Here is a 24,025-nt window from a genome sequence, read left to right as displayed (position 1 = left end):
CCCTGTTCCTTTTCTCCCACGCCATTGTGTACCGAGGGAGGGGTGCGCTTTTCTCCCTTGAGAGACTTTCTCCTCTGGCAATTTACAGCCAGTGGCCCAAGTGCATTTCTTAGCTTAGCAACAGAGCTGAGTGGACCAAAAATAGTGATCTCTGTTTTCTTTTCATTTAATTGTAAGAAATGTATAACCATCCAACTCTGTATGTCATTAAGGCAATTACAAAAGGCTCTCCAAAGTAAAACTGAGTCATCTGCATAGCAGTGATCTAGTGAAGTTGTGCTTGTTAAAGATGGAGCCGAGAGGGAGCATATATAGGGAGAATAGCAGAGGGCCTAAAATGGATGCCTGAGGGACATTTGATAGGAGCAATGGATGGCTAATTGGTTGTCATTTGTTGTCCTTGTGCATCGATGAGCCTTTATTGGCCAGCACCCTGTTTTCAGATCACGGTCAGTAATTAGTAGATACTCACTTTGAAAATGCCCCAATCCAGTCATCTGGCCATGGTTATTTGTCCTTTGTTTACATCAATGTTTATGCCAGTTCATTTCTCCTGCATCAAGCATGCCAAGTACAAAAAAATGCTGTTTACTTACCATTTAGGCTACCATAATACACAACTATCTTATCACAAGCTCATTTTAGTTATTTGATGTTGTTCATGGTATCGGATCAGTGGTATAACCTATAACATACCTCTAAAGGTCAAAGTAGAGTGGAGCTTGGAGCTATCTCTGTGGAAATGGTGTTGTGGTTGTAATTCTGTAAAAAAACCCAGCAGAATTCCTCTATTGTCATTGCACAGGGTACAATGAAATTGGTTAGCAGTCCTAACAGTGTGTTCAATTAATAAATATGAAAGCAATAAATGTATTCAGCCCTACCCATACACACAAACATATTCTCACCCACACTCCACCTCCCACACTTGCATGTGCACATATACATGTACATACACACACTTAAAAGAATGAAGTAGTGTAGGGTGCATAAATACCTACATAGTTATTCAGTCTTGGTCCTAATACATTACTGGAAATTGTTGCTTTGTTGCTGTGTGTGTGTGTGTGTGTGGGGGTATCCAGGTGGTGGTGGTTGTAACCATGGAAACTCAGTGTTTTGCTGAGCGTGGAGGTCAAAGGAGGAGGCAGCAGGAAACAGCTGCTCTCTCTGATACAGGTAGCGGAGGTGACAGGACAGGAAGCTGCAATGCTGAGGCTCTGTCACTCCCAGCTTTTCCCTTCCATCACCACAAAACATGTTCATGAAACAGAGATATATGTTTCAGGATGATGCCTTTCTTAATCCAGTAGTAAGCAGTTTCTGTCTACAACTATTGAGCTAACTAGGTAACAGCAAGTTTCAGTAATGTGTCCTCACGTTTTGTCAAGTAGAGTGGTGGGATAAGCAGCAGAGATTTATACAGCCAAAAACAGAGATCCAAGAAGTTAAACATGTTTCATTGCAGTTCATTAAATATTTAGAAAGAAAAATCTGAGGCACTCATGAGAATTAAATATTTTAAAAAGCCTTTATTCTCACATGGCTTTACATTTTTCAAAATATGCAGCATTAAAGTTAATATTAAAGTTAATATTAAAGTTACTACATTATCTGACATTACCTGGGATAGTTTTGGTACACACACAGATGAACTCGCCGGCCACAGCCATTTACACTCACTAGCACTGCACTGGATTCTCACTGCACTGGATTCTCACTACACTGGATTCTCACTACACTGGATTCTCACTGCACTGGATTCTCACTGCACTGGATTCTCACTACACTGGATTTTCACTACACTGCACTGGATTCTCACTACACTGCCCTGGATTCTCTTCTCACTACACTGCACTGGATTCTTACTACACTGCACTGGATTCTCTTCTCACTACACTGCACTGGATTCTCACTGCACTGGATTCTCATCTCCACTGCCCTGCTCTTTTCTGCTCTGTTTTGCTTTCTTATTTGTGTAGAATTGATTTCTATTCTTATTTCTTTTCATACTGCTCTTTTGTTTCACTGACATTTTGACTTAATGAAGGTCTTTATGACCATTATCTAGCATTTAATCTCTTGAGACTAATGATATTGACATATTGTTTTGGTGTCTTTATGCCTGTTATTAAGTTAAGCCCACTTTCAAAGAAGCAGATAACAGAAAGCCCATGATGACGATTACAGGTAAATAAGGTTAGCTCCTGCTCTGGGCCAAGACTCTCAGCTGAGTCTCCCTCTCAGTACTGCAGGAAACGCACAAGTGCAAATGTATTCCATGCCATCATTCAGTGTGTTTTACAGTCCAAGCGGATGCTTCTTAAGTCATCACCAGCCTCTGCGTGATTATACAGCTACAGAGTGTAGACTTTGTATTCACACTCACTCTTTTATATATATTTATGTTATAAATATATATAAAAAATACAAACATAAATATTTAATATTTATGTTTGTATTTTTATATTTTTATTTTCCTCTATTTTCCTCCATCTTATATTTAATTGATTAGTGACCATGTAATCTCGTTCATTGTAAAATTCATTGTAAATGAGGGATTCCCTCAATGAAATTTCCGAGAATTAAATAAAGGCACACCAGTTCTGAGTCAAACTCATCCATAGGCGAGAGAGAGAGACACCAAACACCAGATACCAAAGATACATAGATTTCTATGCATGGAAATGGAGTGGCTCTTTGATATCCTGCCTCTTCTGCTTGTTTCATCTCACCTCTTACAGCTCCGCTATTATTGACAGATTGTCATTTGGAACTTTTATAAGATCATGCCATGCCAAGTAAACAGCAACTTTTTTGCTGCTTGTGTTTGACATGTTTGAAATGTGACCATAAAAGTGTGAGATTTCATAGTTGTGTGTGAATAGTGTTGATATGACTCCCCACGCTGCCCACGCTCGACTTGTAAAATGGAATATGCAATATCATCGCATGTCATATCCTGGCATGATCATCATGTCATGTTACTACTATTTTTATTGTCATTATAGCACTCTGAATTTTAAGTGACATAACTTTAAAATTCTAGCTTCATAGCTTCAAACTGGATGAAGACTGTCAGTGCCCCTTATGACAGGACATTGTATCAGGCAACCATTTTTATGGCATGGTGTCTGTCTTATCATTACATATTTGTGATAATACTCCTCAAAGGGTCAAGGGCTTACTGTAAAATTACTTATTCTGTGTGCCAGGTTGATGTTTTTTTTTCTGTATCTTGATGCACTTACCACTAGATGGCCTCAGGAATCCCTGAAAAATAATACAAAACATTCCTCTACAGACCTTCCAATCCAAACTACTGCAAGTTCTTAACAGCAACATCTCACTCAAACATAGAACATGCCATTCCATTCTATGTCTCTTCCCATATCCCCCTTCTCTTCATCTTGTTGCTTTGCAGAACATTTTCTTGCAGACACTCAATTGACCATCAGATTCCTAATAACAATTTTGCATGAAACACTAGTTCTAGGCCTATAAAAGTTATACTTTTATGTGGTGGCAAATGACAGAAACAGCCACCTATAAACCAGCTTACATTTCTCATGATTCCTTTCAAATACAACACGAATACTAAGAACATAGATTTGGATGGTCTGTGCTGCCTTCTGTGCATCCAGCAAGACTTGCTCACTGCAAACTGGGTTATGGACATATTTGGCATTGTGTTTTCTTTGTTTGCCTCTCCAGGGACATCTATGTTGGCATTTTGACGTCATCAAAGAGACACCATCAATTAAAGGCTCCTAAGCTTTACTGAGGCATATAATTCATTACATTTGTGTGTAATTAGCCACACGGCCTACAGACCCTCCAGTTCTCAAAGTGAGTCGGTCAAATGCTGACTAGTCACTGAGTCTGCTGCTCTGGCAGGCTGGACGCTCACAGCTTCTCTTTAGCACTGGTGTTCCTCCAAGGCCCTGAGATGTCATTGGAGGCCATTTTTAACTTCATCAGTGGGCATTGGAAGTTATTGAGTGCCCATGCCTATGACATCTGAGAGGCAGTTCTCCACAGACTGTTGTGATCATGTTGATGTTGAGAGTGAAGTCAGTGTGTTCTGTGTTGTGCTGTGTGAGTACGACGATAGATGACCTCTGAACTGTTTTGTTTACTTCCCCCCACCCTTTCTTAGGCCGACGCTGCAAGAAAAAAGCTCCTTTTCACTCTTCACTTCTACAGAGAACTGGATGTTCCGTGGGGTGAGTCTATGCTTATACTCAAACTTCAACTGCCTCATATGCAGTTATCTGCCCTGACATTCTCCCCTCTCTGTGACACTGCTTTAAAATGCATACTGAAATTCTTCCCTCTCTCTGACACATTCTGTGTAGCCTAAAATTCAATTCAGAAATAGTATATTGTCAGTCAGAAATGCCATACACAATCCCTCATATACAAAATGTTTTTACTTTTTCTGACCTCTCATGTATTCTCATGAAAATATACATTCACATTCATGGGGGATATTGATATCCTGCTACTCATAGAAACATGCATAGTGTACATAAACGCACACACACACACACACACACACACACACACACACACACACACACACACACAGTTCAACACAAAAATCCTTTGATCAAAATGATCATGTCAATACAGTAATATATAGTGTCTAAATGCAGTCATATACCATGCACCATGCAAAATGCAAAGGATACAGTCAGTCTTCCAAATGAAATATGGTTGCTTAGTTGTGTTTATGCTTGCCTGATTAATGAGTGTGTGTGTGTGTGTGTGTGTGTGTGTGTGTGTGTGTGTGTGTGTGTGTGTGTTTTACACTATTCATGCACAGCTTTAGCTGAAAGTAGCATAGTTTTGTTTTCTTGTGCATTATAGATATAAGTAATTTGAAATGATAGGACAGGCAGCATCTTGTTGAGTGGACCTTTGTAGAAGGATTTTGTACTGGGCTTCTCTGCCTAAGATTAATACATAAGCAAAGGTGGAAAGGACAGAATGTATGTGTTTCTACATGTAAGGTCAAATTTGTTGAGCTCTCTGGTCTGTGTGCAAGGAGTAGATGCTTTATTGTCCTCTTAGGCTTCAGACTCTGTGTGATGTCATTCCTTCCTCCTTCATACTGTCTTCATACAGAGATGTGATATTTGTGTTAGAGAAAAAGTTTCTTCTCTAAACAAAACATAATTTACCTTCACCACAACTGTATGATGATGGAGAGATTAAAAAAAGGTTTTAATCTGTTTGTATTTCACAATCATATAATGTCAATGGCAGTTGACCAGAGTGCTGTTCTTTGAAAAACAAAGAAACAATGAAAAGTAAAAAATGACAGTAACAGCAATAACAAAACATACAAAGCTAAAGGCCAAACCAAAACGGCAAACACGATCTCCTCAGTGTTTATATTCAGCTTTGGAGACATTCAGAAGAGATTGACTAGCGGATCTGAATGATCTTCCTTATATACAGTATGTGTGTAACAAGTCTGAGAGATGGGTGGGGGCTCTGCCATGGAAAGGCTTTTAAGTTACTAGTAAGATCTTAAAGTTAAAGATGGGTTTGACCTTATAAAAGGCCGCAACTGAAAAAAGCTAGATTTAGCATGTCCGTGATCACAGTCAAGGGCTTGCCATAAGGAGTCAGGGAACAGAAGTTCATTCAAGGCAGGCATCACTGGATCGTAATAATAAGACTTATTGTCATTACATAGGAATTTCAACATCTAAAAAACTGCACTGTATATCTGTACTCTACTGGAGCTGGCTGCCAGTCCTTGGAGAGCCATGCTTGGATTGTTAGTCTTAACTCAGACTATTTGAGCTTGTCCAGACTGCAAATAGATTCCCTGACATGTGATGCTAATTATTACATTATTACATTATATTCTTGACCACTCTGCCTTGACTGTAAAACAGGATTTATTGATGCATTTCACAGCCCTGCCCAAGCTGAGTTTAGCCAAGCGTTTAGATGGGGAAGGAATAGGCCTATTACAGAATCAGGTGAGCACATTCTGGTCAGTCACTGGAGTTTACAGTGTCAACGTGATCAATGTGATCAATGCAATGGTCAAAATGATCAATGCAATGGTCTACTATGATTGCCATTTATCCAGCACTAAGATGCCTGATCAAATCAACAGGGTTTGGTTTCCTTTTGCCTGTCAGTGGAGGCTTTGGCCGCAGGCTTGATTTGGTTGTTGATTGGCTGCTGTGAGAAATCCCCTACCTATAGCACTAGGAATTTAGCACCTTGCCTGAGTATATTTCTGGGTTTTCAGTGATTTAGAAATCGACTGCAATGGGTGGATCCGATCTGCCAGACCAAATTCAAATGCACTATAAAAGTTGTGTGGTTCCAAGGCTACTGCATTGGATGGAAAATTAATTTTGTATTTATCAATGATCAGCTTGGTGAAGAATAGTTAATCCAGCCTGGAGATGACTTTGTCACAGTCTTGGATCCAGCAGTCAAAAGCACCTCCAACAGGCTGCTCCAACAAGCTGCTCCAACAGTGCAAACAGGGAAGAAGTGTATTCTGCAAGAAGCGGTGCAGCATGCACCAGGCCCATTACAGCATGGGGATTCCATTGGCCTGATGCAGAGTGGAAGTGCAGGGTTTGGATTAGTTGGCGATACCAATATGCATGTGAAAGCGTTATCTTGTCTTTGTCTCTGGTGCCTAACCTTTTGTGAATTTGAAAGGCTGGGTCGGGGATGCTAGACACTGCTGTTGAGCCTACTGGAGGTGTTTTGGGCCTAATTTAACACAACACTGACCACTGGGCCTCCTGGAGGTGATTTGGGCCTAATTCAACACAACACTGACCACTGGGCCACAGGGAAGGTGTCCACTTGAGAGCACCAGTGAAATACTCACAAATGCATTGTGGGCTTTGTAGTTGTTGCTGTTGATTAATATTTACATAAAGGTTGTAGTGTGAGTAGATCTGAGGGAAGTCCAAGGAATTTTGCATTGTATAGTATTTACATTATTATAGTATTGGAGCATTAGTTCACAACAGCTTGCCCATTATAAATCCATTATTTTAAACGAGCTCAGGGCCAGATAAGACGGTGGCATTTCTGTATCATGTCTAAATACAATTTCTTCTTTTGCATGGTAAAGTTTACACTAGCGTTTGTAAATTGAGTATCAAACTGTGCTTATAGACAATGGTTATCTGAAGTTTGACCCCATACAATGATTTTCTTTGCAGAAACAGGTCTGGTTTTATTGCAATGTCATCTGAGGTCCTAAAGACCACGGCCATCCAATATTGTTTTTCAGCTCTGTCCCTTGTTTGCAAAGATTTCTCTGAATTCTCTCGGTATTTGAATGGTGTTATGTACTGCAGATGATGAAATCCTTAAATTCTTTGCAATTTCATCATTATTTTTTTTATTGATTCATCATTTGCCCACACTCTGTGATGCTCTTTTTATACCCAATCATGGTGCCAGTTACCCTAATTAATTGTGAAATATTCCTCCTGTTGTTGTCTTTATCATTACACAACTTTTTCAAGCATTGTGTTGCCCCTGTCCCAACGTATTGCTTCATCAAATAAAAAAAAAAACATATATTAACCATGACACAGTCACATTTGATATGTTGTCTATGTCCTTTTTACAACTAAATATGGGTGTACAAGATTTGCAGATGATCACATTCTGTTTTTATTTGCATTTTACACAACGTCCCAACTTGTTCTGATTTGAGGTTGTAAAATGACAGGCAATGTAAAGGCATCTATTGGCAGGAGCAGGAGGAGCACAACGCAACCCTGGACAGCCTAAATGTGTACAGTGCACAAACAGTCCTGAGAACAAAAAAGAAGGCTGTCTAAGTGGCTGTGGCCCCTCTACCTCAATATAGCAACGGTGTGGTTTCCCTCTGCACATCCTGTTTGCAGTGAACAGGACTTGTCTCCTACTACATAAACACACACACACACACACACACACACACACACACACACACACACACACACACACACACACACACACACACACAAATGACATCCTTCCACAAAACCTGTGTGGCCTTTGTGTGAGAACCTAGCATGTTAGAGACTAGCTTTCCATGGACTCGCCCTAGACCATGTTGGGGAATATCACTGTGACTTGATTGTGTCCATTTAGTGGGAATTAGACACATTGTTGGGATCCTAATGATGGGGTGCTGTCTCTTTGTCCATCAGAAGGTGAGTCATCATTTCGTTGGTACAGCTTTAGTATTTATAGACTGAAAAAATGTGATGTGTGATGTTGCTGACATGATAGACTGAGTTTGCTAACAGGATTCCCCTTTTCAGCAATATTATACAAATGACCTGAATTCTACATTTAAAAGAGTCCTTTTGTATACATTTCCAGTGAATGTCATTTTGTTATTTTTGCTCTTTGTGTTTGGGTACATCATGTTTCAGGATTTGTTAGCGTGCATGTGTATGGATATGTGTAGGGAAGAATGGCTGCTTTTCAATGTAATCATGATTATAGTTGTTGTAAATAAAGACTGTTAGCCACTGTTAGTAGCTAGTAGTATGTTTATAATAGGTTCTGTGGTTATGGTATAAACTTTTAAAATAGTTGGTTGAATAATATACTTTATATATTATCCCACCAATTAAATATTAAAAAAATAAAACTTAGTTGTATTTAGTTGAGTTGTAAGTAGACTCTTAGAAGGTAATTTATTCCCAGCCTACCTGTTCAAGCTGTGGCATTTGGTTTAATCACTCGTTTTGAAACACAGCTCACAGCAGCCCATTGAAGACTTCAACTTCATCAACAAAGCAGAAGAGTGGCATTAAAAGACAACTCCGATCTAAGAACAACCTAGGGTCTGTTTTTGGATGATAAGGATTGTAAACTTTTCTTGGGGACCAAAACGACATCAGAGTAGTTTTGAGTAAGACAGGAATAGGCATTTACAATGAAAACACACACTCAAACCCAAGCATGCCATAAGCACTCAAGCATACTTAAAGCCTTACACAAAACCTCACAAATTAACATTGTTTTAGTCCGTTACCAAAGCTTACACTCTTCAAAAATAAGAAGTTGTTCTAAGAGCAGGGGCGTAGTCAGATATTATAAATAAGATGTGCCTGTCAGATTTCATGGCCTCAACCGAGTGAAAAGTGAGGGACACAGACACGACAGGTGGGACACAAATGACCTGGAAATGTAAATACTGTAGCCTACTGTACAGCCTATCAGTGCTCTCAAAATGAACGTGATCGCATAATGACAATCAAAAACTATGATACTCACTAGAATAATTCACTTTCAGAGGCTGCACCGTAATACATTTCCAATTTAAATGAAAATCTAAGTAGAATAAAATAAGCCATACGCTATTTTAAGGCAGAATAAAAAAAAAATTCAGAATGCAGTGCCTATTTAGAGATGAGTTTTATTGTAGGTCTCAACACGTGAACTAGGCTTTTTTATTGATTAGCAAAGACTGTGTAACCGATTGGCCAAAGTAAGCTATTAATGCTTGGGAAAATATTCTTCAGACAGACATCAAGGACCTCGATCAGTGAGGAACAGGAGTACCCAGCACGTACTTTCTTCTTAATTAGCTGTGCAAAAACACAGTCATGTCAGAGTCTCCGATGGCGAGTCCATAATGCGCTGGCTGCGTTTTGATGGGTGCAGTGAGGCTACAGTGCAAGACGGTGGGGCTTGGATTAAACATGGAAACCATGTCATCCTAGCTTGCTAGAATAAGCTATGGTTGGTTTGGCAGGTTAGAATGAAAAGAACGGACGAGGTAATGGTAAGCTTGAAATCCAAAAATATTTTAGGTGTGCCAGGCTGACGATTGCGTGTCCCAGGCACACCCGTGGCGTTGTCTTTTAATGTAGGGTATGCTGATATGATGGGATTATTAAACTATTAAGAACTAGATGTACCGCATAGCGGTACAAAATATGACCGCCGCTCAGTCCTGTACATCCGTTCCGCGAAAATAAATCACACTTCAATTTGTCTCCATATTTTACTCCATCCCCACTCTTGAAACTTTTGTGTATGCTTGTTTGGCATGCCTGAGTGTGTGTGTCAAAAGGCTGCACAGAAAGTACCCTACTGGTGCTGAAAAGGTGAATAGATTGTAGAATAGCCAAAGAAGATGTAGAATTGTTATAAGACCTTTAAAATCTCTAAACAATCACAAGTAGGGCAGTTCATCACAGTTCATCCATTGCAACTGGATTGATGAAAGGTCACTTACACCTGTAGGCTACATTGTATTTGGGAAAAGCAAAAAGGTATCAGCATAATGTTATTTATTTATTTATTTTTTATGTATTTATAAACAAAAACATCTCTGTCAGTTCCATGCCGTTTTCAACAGCTATCAAAAACAAAGGTCATTTTTTGGATGGATGGATTTTTTTTGTGAATGTTTCTTCTTCTACATAAGATTTTAGTCATCTTTAGTTCATGTAATACTTTATTGTCAATGCACAAATTAAGTAACAGTAGTCTGAAACGTTATTGTTAATGCACAAATTAAGTAACAGTAGCCTAGTCTGAAACGAAATGCTGTTTTACATCTAACCAGTGGTGCAAATAACTGACATGTCCAAATGGGCCTTGATGAAATGCGTCGCTAGACTGTTCATACACATTTTAACGGGCCAAAGTTGAAGAGCAAATAATAGTTGTTAGTGCAAATATAGGCTGATTCATGTTCCCTTGCATTGTTTAACTGAGGTCCATGGCTAGTCTGGCTTTCATCAGACCAAGCTCAATCTTTTAAGAAATAAAAAAATAAATAGCGGGCAGATCAGGCTGGGTTCACCCAGCCTAGTCCATAGGCACCCGATATTGTTTCATTTTCGATTGAGATATACACGCTCTGGCTATTCTAAATGCAAAATGCATCAGGGAGTTATGACAAAGCGGTAACTAACAAACTAGATCCTAATAGAAAGTTGTTAGCTTCCCTAAGCTACAGGTAGGATTATAAGGTAGGCCTATTGACAACATAAATTGTCAATAGGCTATGCTAACACACAAATAAAATCTCCTTTGGAAACCAATGGCTTACGCCTTACAATATCAAAGGGACTTAAACTGTCATATCGTGGCGAAAAGTTGTAATAACATTCACGCAGCTCCATGAGTCAAGGAAAGCGCGAATGAAGTAGCCACTTCTAAATGGGACCCACTACACAGTAGCTTAAGGTGTTTTGCTAAAGCAGCCATAATGAAATGAAGGTGTCATTGTTTGGATACTTCACACACACGTGCTTTTAATTTCACAGACTACAACTACCAAGCTGTAATCAAAGCACATCGATTCCCCTCTCACACCCTGCACGCAAAAACAAAATAAACAGGCGTCTCAGTCTCCCACGCATGTATAGGCAAAACTGTATCAGACCCGGTGTAGCGTTGGTAAATCTTCCATTGCACAGAATGATTTTTGTAGCACGTGCAATAAATGACAGTCGAAAAATACAAACAGTGCTGCTATACATTTGCTTGGTATAACCGCATTTATAGTTTTCTACAAATGCAATAAATCAAATGCCTCCATCACTCAACCAACGCTTAACGGTAACATTACCTAGGTCCTTATTGATATTGATTGACAGAAAACTGTCTCCGGCCACCTACAGGCCAGTTGGTGTATAGTAACATAAATTAATTTATTGTGTGGCCCCCCCATGAACGAATTCCACAAAACTTGGCGTGCATACAGAGGGTGTCATAATGATCCTACACTTCCAATTTAGTGCAGTTTGACTATGTTAGGTCACAGATACCTTCAATTACACCACCTCATTTTACTTTTTGTGTTTAACTAGGTGGCTATACATGAAATGAGTGGTTATGGAATGGGTTGACATGGCCCCTTGAGATCAACATACAAAAAAAAAAATGGTCCTCTAAACCCTACAGTTTTCGAGATATTCACAGAAAACTGTGTCTGCCCTACCCTCCTTTCCCGGGGTCCAATTCAGCAGGGGGGCTACAGATCAAAACGAAAAACGATGGTTCCATGCTATCCATGTGGGGTTACATGTCCACCAAGTTTAGTGTACCCCGGTCTTTCAGTGTCCCGGGAATCATTGACGGAAATTTGGGCATCGAAAAGAAAAAAAAAAATCTGACTAAACCTATATGACCGCCCGCTTAAGCTGCTTGGGTCATAATTACAGAGGCCCTGAAATATGATTGGCCAGAAGATATTTACATTTACTTAAATTTTGCTTTTTAAGAATATGGGATGTGTACATTGTCAGTTATTTCTCTGCTGAAGGCTTATAGCCATATTATTCTGATGTATTGTTTACGTATGTGCTTGTTGGCTTGTTGGTTTGTTGTCTTGCAGAAGAAGAGGAAGCAGAGGAGCAGGGATGTGGACACGCTCAGTCTCCGCAGTCTGGACATCAATGTGAGTTGGAGACACTATGCTCTGATTTGCTCTTTCAGGCAGACACATAACACATAACACATCACATGCAGATACAAAGCATATACTCCGACACATACTAGCAATGTATACAAGCACGCCAACTTATTTGAGACACACACTCACACACACATACACAGATATACACACACACTCACTTATTAGGTGACCATAAACATGTCATGCAAATAGACATTATTAATGAGCAAATTTTACTGACCAGATTATTTTCTTCTCACAGTAGAGTCATATATCGATGAAAGTATTGATTACACCAGTTTACAGTACAGTAGCTGATTATGAGCAGAAATGGAAGACTACAACCTACAATAATATACTCAATGAAATGGAGCAAGACAACCACTACGACATTTCCTTCAAGTCACAGTTTTCTCACCTTGCTTCCATAACAGCATAAAACCAGAGACCAAAGAACTAATCTCTACTAATGTATTTTAGTAGTGGGTGTAGTGTAGTGAGTAGTAGTATTTTAGTAGATGTGGGTGTGAATGGGTGGGGAGGCTAGGCATTGACAAGTGGGTTGAGTACTGCTATTGTAATATGGTTGGCCATTGTTTCATTGGTACTCCTTTACTGGTAGGACTCAGACAACAAAATTAGTTGAGCAACTGAACTATGGAAACAAAAATATTGTTGTGCTGTGACACTGCAATCTCACTATGTTCCCTATGTGTAATTGTGTCATGTTCGGGCTCAATCATCGTGCTTCATTTAACATAAACATAAGGGGTGAGAGAAAGGGCAAACTGATGTGACCTGTCATGACAATATTCATGACACCACCAGTTTAACAGATTAATAATAACTCTGAGGTGTTTGGTATCATCCTGAGGCAACCAGAGTGCCCCTTGCTCTAATTAAGAAATGTATTTTAGCTGTAAACAGTGTATGTTTGTCCTAACCTGACCCTAGCCAGATGAATTTCGTTCCGCTTAGCTCCGCCTAGCTTCACTCACATCCATCTGGGACCTCTTCCATTGAGAGTGATTTCTGCAGCCGACTTTATGGTTCAGCCAATCAGGGCCTTGAGGGCGGGGAGTTTCATAGATGTGACATAGCGTAGAAGCGACTGTGAGACTGTTATCAGCGTCACGGGTTGGCTTCGATGTGAGTGGTTGAAGTAGCACGTCAATAGATGACGGACAAGTGGCTTATTCAATCATATGCAAGCATTTTTTGATTAGGCCCAGCCTTCTGAAGCAACACTCCAATCCAGATGGATGTGGAGCTAGGCGGAGCGAAATTCATCTGGCGAGAGTCAGGTTATGTTTGTCCCAGTTCTTTTCAAGAAAATGAAACTAAACTCATTAAACATATTGACGCTGCACTTGCTCTCATTTCTATGTTTACAACATGATGAAGGCAGTGCATTATAATAAGACTGAGGGAGCAAGAGAACTGATAGAGAGCAAAACAGAGGGCAGGAAAAGAAGAGCATGGAAAAGGCAGCGGAGTGGTAGTGGGGCCACGCACCTGTTTGGCATGTGTTCATCAAGGTGAGTAGCAGTGCAGTCAGTGAGCTGTGCTTTGCACCCTAAGGAGAAGCAGGTCAGGTCTATTGTCTGTGGTGCAGCTGCTGACTTTCCTTCCGATGAAGAAAACAAGATGTTGATTGCTATAGCAGACCTGCACTAGAATGTGGCAACCAGTGGTCTACATGTTGAACTAGTTGAACTGCATTTTGCAGTAGCTTGCTGGTTTGTATTTATATAGGGATTCAAGTATTCACATTTTTTTGCCATTTTTTGCCAGTAATGTCCTCAAGCATGAACCTCCCAAATCTTAGCCAGAGGAAGAATCAACTTGGCCATACTTTGCAAACACATCACTGACTAGCTCCACCGAACCAAAATGATGTTTTTACTTAAGAGCTAGCTAGCACTATTGCCAGGGGGAGTCACACTAATATCTCTAATTACTCTTTTTACAAAGCTCCAAACTTTATTCTGTTGTCTTAGATGGTGTCTTAATGGCGCATGTATGAGAAAAGGATCCAACATCAAAGTAAAATCCATTATGCAAGTCCTTTGTAACCTATTAGGGCATCTGTTATTGAATTATAGTAAATAAATAGATTTTCATCAATGACAAAGCCTATTAGTATCCATAGACCTGCTTTAAAGGCCAATTAACATATAGGCCCCTATCTTGGCGGTATAAAACGCATGGTCACTGGCGAATAGCTTAGGGGTTAGACCAGTCCACATTGGGGGTGGTTTTTGTCATCAAACGTTATCAAAGGTCGAGCTAGGGCTGGGTGATATGGCCTAAAAACAATCTCTGATTTTTTCAGATAAAACCCGATTTACGATTTTAATCGATTTTGATTTAATTCTACATATCCTTCTTTCATGAGTGTCTTACACCATATCTTTAAGCAAATACAGTTGTTTATTTAAGATAAATGAGCGTATGCTTTAACCTTTGTTGTGGCATCCATGATTTTCACACATTCATGACCACTCGCAGTGGGAAAAACAGCGTAATCACGGGTGCGGTCCCTGATATTCCCAGGTGGCATGAACGGACCATTTGAAGGAATCTGCTTGCACGCAAGACCGTATGGAACAGGGATTCTACATTCCACATAGTCTGAAAAAAGCAACACTTATTCCAGTAATGTTTGAATGACTGAATAAAAAACTTAAGGGCATTTATCCTGCAGAGGAGTTGCTGCTTACATCTCATCTTCGGCTGTGCTTCAGATGCACCTTTCACTATAGACCAGGTTTTTCTTGGTCAGTGGCGTAATGCTTTTTAGATAGTGTAAGATAGCGATTTTTAGATAAAAGTATAAGTATATATACGCTTTTGATCCCGTGAGGGAAATTTGGTCTCCGCATTTATCCCAATCCGTGAATTAGTGAAACACACTCAGCACACAGTGAACACACAGTGAGGTGAAGCACACTAATCCCAGCGCAGTGAGCTGCCTGCATCAACAGCGGCACTCAGGGAGCAGTGAGGGGTTAGATGCCTTGCTCAAGGGCACTTCAGCTGTGTCTACTGGTTGGGGTTCGAACCAGCAACCCTCCGGTTACAAGTCCGAAGCGCTAACCAGTAGGCCACAGCTGCCCCCAGACCACACCTTAGGTCGTTAATTGTCACACCCCTGGGCGCATTGCTCAATAAAAGAGAAGTGCATGGTGATTATATAACTAGGTTGGTACAAAGACACATCCTGCGATATCCTCAAATCTGAACAATGTGAAAAAGTAGACTTTAAATACAACATAAATTGATGTGTCTATTGTTAGTGTCTGGCTTTTGCTTGGCTGTCTGACCAGTACTTCTATTTCTAGACAGGAGGGTGAGGGGCTTGTCTTCCTGAGGAGGGAGAAATCTTGGATTATCCTGCCACTGTGGAAGTTAACTAGCATTAAATAACCCTGGCATGGACCCCTATACAATCCCTATTGACTGCCCTGAAAGACATGTCATTTCTCATGACATGTCAGTCTCACAATAGCCCCTTTTCAATTTAAAAGTCCCCATAAAGTGTAAAGGCTTCTTCATTCTTAAAAAAAATATTTAATTAAATGAATAAAAAACAAGATTAAATAAAAAACAAGAATATAACACGTAAACAGATCATTTACATGTTATAAGGGGTTATTTGCAGTGAACTACCCCTGCCTTTCCTACAGACTAGAGGTAAAACATAGGTCTGATAGTGTTGCTTTGTTTAGGTTATGAGATAAGGTTTATAAGATTGAATTTTTTCTACCCTCAGTAAATGACATGTTAAGGTGAGTTTAACAGGTGTGACCTGACCTTTACATTATTCAAAGCTTGCTCAGGAGCTAGGCTTACTCCATTGGTGTAGTATGTGATGAGATTAAACTCCCAATAGACTTGCTTAAAATTAGTTGAATATAACAACCTGTGTAGGTTTTTATAGACTGTATTGAAATATGCTATCAATACATGTAATATATTTCAAGTCAATTTATCAATAGTTTCCACAGAATTCACCAGTAAAAATCATTTAAGAAGAATTTTTCAACATGTTTGTCACGGGGGAGCATGCCCCCCGAACCCCCCTGGCCTTTGGGAGGCCCAAAAGTATTTTATGACATGGGATCCAAATTCTCCAGCAGCACCCAATCAATAATTAGCATTTTTGTCAAATGTGACCACCTGTTTTTGAATGTGATGTCTTGACTAGCAAAGTATGTGAGACAGCAAGGGTGTGTGTGCGCATGTACATGGTCTATGCGGAAGAAAGTCTGGGGCCTTTTTTTAGTCCCAGCCTGTCCCTGCCTGGGGGAAATGTTAATTTATGTAAACATTTTTGTCCTGTTTGCACTTCACATGGGGGTCCTATGGGATAGTAAGGTACTTGATCATCAGAGTAAGGCACTTGGAAGACTTATTATGAGATATATTATGTCAGTGATTTTGAAGAGGGTATATCAGGTATTGTAGGTCAAGTTAAGATCAGACACTGCTACTCTCTATAACTCCAATGATTACAGTAACTAAGTAACTAATTGCAGGCTGTATAATGGTGTGTGTTTATCCATATTTCAGACCTGTATCAGATTTAGGACCAGGGGTGTTGAACTGGGGGTAAAAGTGCTATAGGCAGGGGCGAACTGGGGGTAAAAGTGGGACTGATTACCAGGGCCCCAAGGGGGGAGAGGGCCCTTGAAAAGTCTGAAATATATGCATGGGGGGGCATGGGGGCCCATCAGGACTGCCTATGCATAGGGCCCAGGATCTTGTGCTACACCCATGTTTAAGACCACATATGGAGAGGCCCAAATCAGAATAGAGAAAGTCAGATTCCATGTGAGTTGTGTTCACACAGTTATGAAGAAATCATACTGTATGTGTCATATTAACTGAATTTGGCCAGGATTTCACCTGTTAATGTGAATCATAGCCAGTTATATTGGGAGTCTGTGTGTAGAATTTTGCTCCAATATATAAAAGTTTGTCAAATTTGAATCATGTATAAGGAGAATATATTTTTTTTTAGTTTGGGGAAATGTATCTGTTTTGACATTGGTAAATGGTGAGATGGTTTTGAATTTTGAGCTCATTAAGCCGGATAATAGTGCGTAAGCAATCATGGGAAATTGTTACCATATTACCAGATACAAAGATGCAAGGGTTGACAGTTGTAGAAAGTCCACTGAGAGCTTATCATGAAAACCATTTCACGATTTCAAGATATAGTTTTCTACAGGTATCTTCACATTTTATTGAAATTATTGTCTAGGTAAAACTAGTACCAGTTATTTTTTTAATTGATTAACCTACAGTGATCTAATGAGCTACTGTGCATATTGTATGTCTATTGTATTGACAAACTAAATTGTTGTCTACCACCACATATTCAGATACTCCCTAAATGTTCTTTTATGAAGATGACATTCTGTTATGGTTGTAGTGTGTAATACCATGTTTACAATTGTTTCTGTGTATGTCTACAAATCCTTGATGAACATACACATGCAGTGTAGATCCATATTTGAACTGCTAACATATGTGAGTAGGCTACTTTATGGCATTTGAATATAATCCACAAATTAATATTTATTATCAGTCAGTTTGGTATAGTGGAGGTCCAGTCCATGTTTGTTTACAGTGGAACACATGACTGGAGGCAAAACACTGCTGGGGGTAAATTAGCTCCCTTTAGGGCACACAATAACAGGAACTTGTCAGCCTGGTCAGAACAAAGCCTCTTAAAACCGGGACCAATTTCCTGTCTGCTGGAGCAAGCCTGCATAAGGACATGGAGATTTTGAGATATTTCTTTTATTTCACTCAGACCACTAAAGAGCACTCATGACAGTAGGCCGACATGAATAACTCAGCTATGCACGAGAGGATTTATTGTTGTCCTATATGAATGAATGTATAACATTGTGACAGTTAGGCCTACACAATCCATTAATTAAAAGCCTCCCTCTCTCTTTCTCTCTCTCCCTCTTGCACACTGTCTCTCTCTCTCTCTCACACACACACACACACACACACACACTTTTTTAATCAAATGTGGTCTTTGCAATTTACCTTGACTGTGTCGCTGAACCGATGAATGGGCTTAATCATGTTGCTTTGGACGTGAAACTGTAGCGTTACATTGCTTAGCACGACGACAGTTCATGTTCATTTGCGTGACATAATTTGGTCCAGCATGTGGCGCCCTCTCCTCCTCCTTCCAAAAGTTCCGCTGAGTAGGCAATGCAGATGTGGAGCCATCTGGACGGTGTCTCTAACCTGCTTGCTGCAACAAGCGCTCGCTGTAGTAGCGTCTGGCTGGCGAGCGAAGGTACGCGGGACACACGGAATGCATTGTCAGGCGTAGACTAGACCGGAGGTCCGAAACTCCGCAGAGCTGGCGGGCACAGTGACTGGCAGGTTAGCTTGCGGTTGTCCTTCAACAATTGCTTCTACCATATCCACCGACGACGGAAACGGCATGGTGGCCAAGGATTACCCGTTTTACCTCGTTCTGAACAGAGCCAACTGCTCTATAGAGGTGCAAACCTTGAGCAGCAGCCCAGCCAAAGAAGTTGAGGTATGCCTTCAAAGCAAATTCCCGCAGCTTTAAGTCAGTCTGGAGGGTTACATTTATATACATATCTATGCATATAGCAGTATCTATTCAAACTTTTTGCAAATAGACCAACACTCGACTTTGTTGACAGAACCTGCTGGTAGGCTACTGACAGTAACGGAGCGCAGTTGTAGTAGCCTGGGCTACATATCCTCTCATCTTGTTATGTCAGTGTCCAGAAAGTATTTCAGCGTGTTTGAACGTTCTGATAGTATTACGTGTTACATGTATTGCGTGCACAGGATGTTTACAAATAGGCCTAAATAATACTGGATTAATTTTAAATAGTTTTGTGTCTGAAGTATTTTCACAAATATCCAAATTAGAATCACTTTTTAATAGTAAGGCTGTGGTGGTCATGGATACACCAGAATCTACAAAGGTGTGTAAGTTGTAGGCCTATTTCATACAGGAGTTTCATAAAGATCTGGCAGTATGGCAGTATGGAGTGCAGGATATCAGAAGCCTGGCTGGTTTAGGGTTTTATATTATAGAGCACGCTTAGAGCTTAGAGTGCCCAAGTGATACAGTGTCCAAGCAGCAGGAACGATCAAATAATAGAGAATAATGCTCTCGTTGTCTGTTAGATGATCTGGTGCTATGCCATAGGAACACTGGTCCTCCTTGAAGGGAAGGTGGAGCAGAACCCGGCTGTTCTCTGAGGGGTCAGACAGAGACTCCCTGAGCTGATGAAAATGCATCGGGGATCAGAAAAGAAGAACACATTAAGCCCCAGTTTTGTGTTTTATTTATAAAGGGCCTATCAAGGCATCCAAGGTCCCTTTACTATATGAATAATATGAATGCCAATTGGTTATAGCCACAATATTTTCAACAATTAAGAAACAAGTGAAGTTAGATCATGATTTCATGACATGCAGGAATGTCTGCCTATATGCAAATCTATAGATCTTATTAAGAAGATTTGATTTGATTTATTGTGTGCATTGAGATGCAGGTAAATGCAGGTAAATGGAAAGAAGTGGAATACAAATAAGTAAAATGCATTGCATCAGATTTCAGGTGTACAATAACATTACTTCAGCTGTTATTAGTGGGGTAGCATTATGTAAGCTTTTTCGGGAGGCCCAGTAGCCTCCCACTGTAGCGTCCTCATAGTCACGTCTTGTTGTCCCTTGCCATACAAGAAATGGGTTCATAAGGCCAGTCTGCAAGATGTGAGTCCACATTCCCAGATAGGGTGGTCTTAGTGTGTATGAAGTGCTGGGTCTGCTTAGCAAAAAGCAGTAAAACAGACAAAACTATACTGTGATTAATTTGACTGTTCTGTCAGTGATCTTGCATTTCTTTGAAAACTGATAAACTTTTGAAAAGAAACCCCTACAATTTTCTGATTACCTCCACATTGAACATATCAGCACCTCTGCAGTCATAACCTGTTTTAAGTTTCTTTAGTTTTAGTTAAGTTAGTTTGCTGTCTGTTGCTTTTTTCATCTATTTACAATTGTGTCTACTTTAAACTACACTTTCTTCACCAGCTATAAGCTTTCTGTTTGTTTTTTCTGGTGGCTCTGTATAGTAAATGCTAATGTATGTGATTGTGAATCTGGGGATAGAACTTTCTAGGTAGGCTAGCTTAGCTTGTATGTACGCACGTGACACATATTTATCGATCAGTGCAAATCCAGGCCACAACACTGCTCTGGGAGGCAAGTTGAGCCCTGCATTAGGAATGTATTGAGCCACAAAGAGCTTGCCTGCTATCAGTCTGAGAGGTTGTTTGTGGATCAGTGCCTGCATGTCGTCATGTTGCAAAGTCTACAATGGTGAACTGTCTAAATGGTCTAATCACATGACTGTCAAATCAAGTTGCTTGTCCATAGGGTGACCCCCATGGCAAAATCTGCTTGTCTTATGACAACATTATGCACTATCTGCGTGACAGCCATTGAGGTCACTGTTATGTAAGCATTATATACAACTCAACATCTTTAAGTGCAAAACCAGAGACATATGGGGTGGGACTTTGGCCACTGTGCTAACATTGATTTGATGTCATATTGTGCTGACATCTGTGTGAGTAGTGTGTGGTCTTCACTCAGAAGTGTGTGCACTAAGAAACATGTTTCTCAGCATGGCACAGGTTGATTGTATAAGTCAAAAATGAATGGCTTTGAGATGAAATGTTAAGTAGTTTTGTTAAGGTTCTTGTGTACAGTATGTGTGTGACTGTGCACTATCCAACCCCAAGAGTTGAGTTGCATGCTGCCCTCATTATTGGCTCATTCATAATGGCCTGCATGACCTGTTTAGTTTATGGGTAGCTGCTGTGAAAGACTACAGACTTCATCCCATTTCCCTCCCTCCCTGTCTAAATATCAGAGCACCTTCATCTTCTTAAATGAGACTATGCATACTAGCACGGAGGTATAGTCTACCTAGCCAAATCCATACACAAATCTCAGATCACTCATTATTATTGTACTGTATTTGTTATGGTTATGGAATTGAGCAGATGTTTTTGTCCAAAGCGTCTTACAACATAAAACAATACAATAGTTAGAAATCAACAGTAAAAAGTTGGTAAGACTACATTAAGAAATAGCAGTAATAACAATAATGTCAATGCAATATCAACGATCAATATTGAAAATAAACAATACCATACAAACCATAAATCGTAAGAGCCACGAAATTATCGCAGGAATGCAGAGCACGCGGCAACTCATTCAACCAACGAGGAACCACAGAGGAAAAGAGGGAGTTTGATCTAGCATTTATGGCTGCTCCACACAACAGACTCTCATCAGAAGATCCAGTAAGTGGCCTATAGGCCAAGTAATAATGATAGAGTAACTAAGAGAGGAGTTACATGTGTCCTCTTTGGCTTAAAGACCAGCTGCAGCATTCTAAATCAATAGTAACCATCTCACTACACAAGCAGGCCGCCCAGCGAATTACATAAGTTACAGTTTGGAGATGACCATGGCCTGTACTAGAAGTTGTGCCATATAAGGTCTGATCTTCCTAATGTAAAGAACAAACCAAAATGATTTTGCATTCGAGGCTACATGCTCAGAGAAGTTAAGTTAGCAGATAAGATGATAAGATAAGTGTAAGTATAAGTATAAGTAAATACTATTTTTATCCCGTGAGGGAAATTTGGTCTGCATTTATCCCAATCCGTGAATTAGTGAAACACACACTCAGCACACAGTGAACACACAGTGAGGTGAAGCACACACTCCGACGCAGTGAGCTGCCTGCAACAACAGCAGCTTCTCATGACTGCTCATGCTGTTTCATTTCATTTATTTATTTATATGGACAACACACATCAATCAACATTTCTGTCAACATGTACCTGTGTTAGCCAGGTGGCTAATTTTGGTACTGCAGTCCTTTGGCAAGATGTTGTAATAATTATTATTATACGGCTCTTCACAATGCTAGTAGAACGCTCCATTGACTTGAATGGGATTTCCCAAATTTCTACCGGTTATTGTTTTTGTCTAAGGATCTCTAAATATTAACCGCTGTCAATGGCAATGGATTTTCATTTAAAAGTGAAGACAGATGGTTGATCAGCTGTGTTCTAAAGAATGTTTGATTCAAGTTCAGCATGTGTTGCAAACTATTTGTTTCTCAGCAAAAGCCACAACGCAACGGTAACAAATAATGTAAAGAGACATATCGTGGAGTTTTTTTTCCGTTTTGGCAAGTATTTGACTATGACTTATTTTCCCAATGACCGGCGTTCTATACATTATCCCTTCCTTAAAGCAACACCAAAGAACTTTTCCTTTGTCGCACGCACGCTATTTGTTTATCCAGCAATGGCTTTACAAATAACGATGTCCATAGACAAGGTAGAATATGTTGCATGATTTTATGAAAGTACGATGTATTGCGACATCATGGAAGTCAAATTTGTAGTTTCTTATGTCTCATTCCATCGAACTACAAACCCGCTACCCGATCTGGCAAACTTACATAGTGCGGTTACAGCCGATAGAGGGCCGCGAAGCGAATGCAGAAGTGCCGTTCACCCTGTTACGAGTCGATGAACCAAGGAAACAATTTTGGAAACATTATTTTAAGGTACAAAAAACTCTTTGGTGTTGCTTTAATTGACTTGAACAGTTCATTACTAAGCACTTTCAGACATACGTGTAAGACCGGAGGTTCTGCCGATGTTAAACATAACCGGTCATAGGGAAGTCCGAATTTAGCCGGTTGTTCTACTACTCCCCCCCTAGTATTTCCTCCGGACATTATGTAAATGTGCTGTGTCTGAACGAGGCGTAGAACATGCGGTTAAAATTCACACCTGGTGAGAGGGCGTGTTGGTGACGTTTCTTTCGTATGGCAAGCCGTGTTGGTGACGTTTCTTTCGTATGGCAAGCCGTTTAGGACATAACGTCTGTCAAAATAACGCCTCCACGTGTAGATTTTTTACTTCTTCAGGAGTAAAAAATAGACGTCTGAGCGTCAGACGTCATATTTTTACGTGTGCCACGCGCAAAAACTTTACGTCTGACGTCAGAAGTAAAAAAATGACGATGATGATGGATGATTTGCTGCAATGCCAGAGCCTATGTGCCAGAGTAGACACAGCATTGGCTGCTGGAAACAGGAAATGCAGCCGCTATAGTTGCAGCAGAAGAAACAAGATGCCAGAGCAAATCTTTTTCTATGGCTCTGGATTTTGCCCAGTTAGGGGCTCGTCATCACTTTTGTCGTCACGTTGTAGTTCGTTTGTAGTCCATGTGGTCTTTCATGTTCAACAGTTTTAATGTGAACTTAGGAATCTGCTGTTTTTGTCACTTGAAAGCTGCATATCTTTCTTTCACAAACGTCTTACACTATATTATAAGCAAATACAGTTGTTTAATTAGGATTAGTGAGTGTATGTTTTAACCTTTGTTGTGGCATCCGTGTTTGTCACACACTCCGACGGCAAAGCACATGAACACTTGCTGTGGGAAAAACAAAGTAGCCACGGGGACGGTCCTTGTCATTCCGAAGTG

At 40.1% G+C, this 24,025-nt stretch overlaps 1 protein-coding gene across 3 annotated transcripts in view; it reads left to right on the top strand.

The window, feature by feature from the left end:
• The first annotated feature begins 8,084 nt into the window (after nucleotides 1-8,084).
• The window catches only part of arhgef3 (Rho guanine nucleotide exchange factor (GEF) 3), a 31,034-nt gene continuing 15,093 nt past the window's right edge, over nucleotides 8,085-24,025 (top strand). For 2 of the 3 annotated variants that reach the window (XM_048253774.1, XM_048253773.1), the window contains exons 1-2: nucleotides 8,085-8,204; nucleotides 12,359-12,421. In XM_048253774.1, coding sequence (XP_048109731.1) covers nucleotides 8,172-8,204; nucleotides 12,359-12,421 — 96 coding nt within the window. In that variant the 5' untranslated portion in view covers nucleotides 8,085-8,171. Of the gene's footprint in view, nucleotides 8,205-12,358; nucleotides 12,422-18,725; nucleotides 18,996-24,025 lie in introns of those variants that run through there. The other variant, XM_048253772.1, reaches the window with a different exon arrangement.

Source organism: Alosa alosa, chromosome 10 (assembly GCF_017589495.1).
Source record: "Alosa alosa isolate M-15738 ecotype Scorff River chromosome 10, AALO_Geno_1.1, whole genome shotgun sequence".
Lineage (NCBI taxonomy): Eukaryota > Metazoa > Chordata > Actinopteri > Clupeiformes > Clupeidae > Alosa > Alosa alosa.
This window is presented reverse-complemented; position numbering and strand designations above follow the sequence as displayed.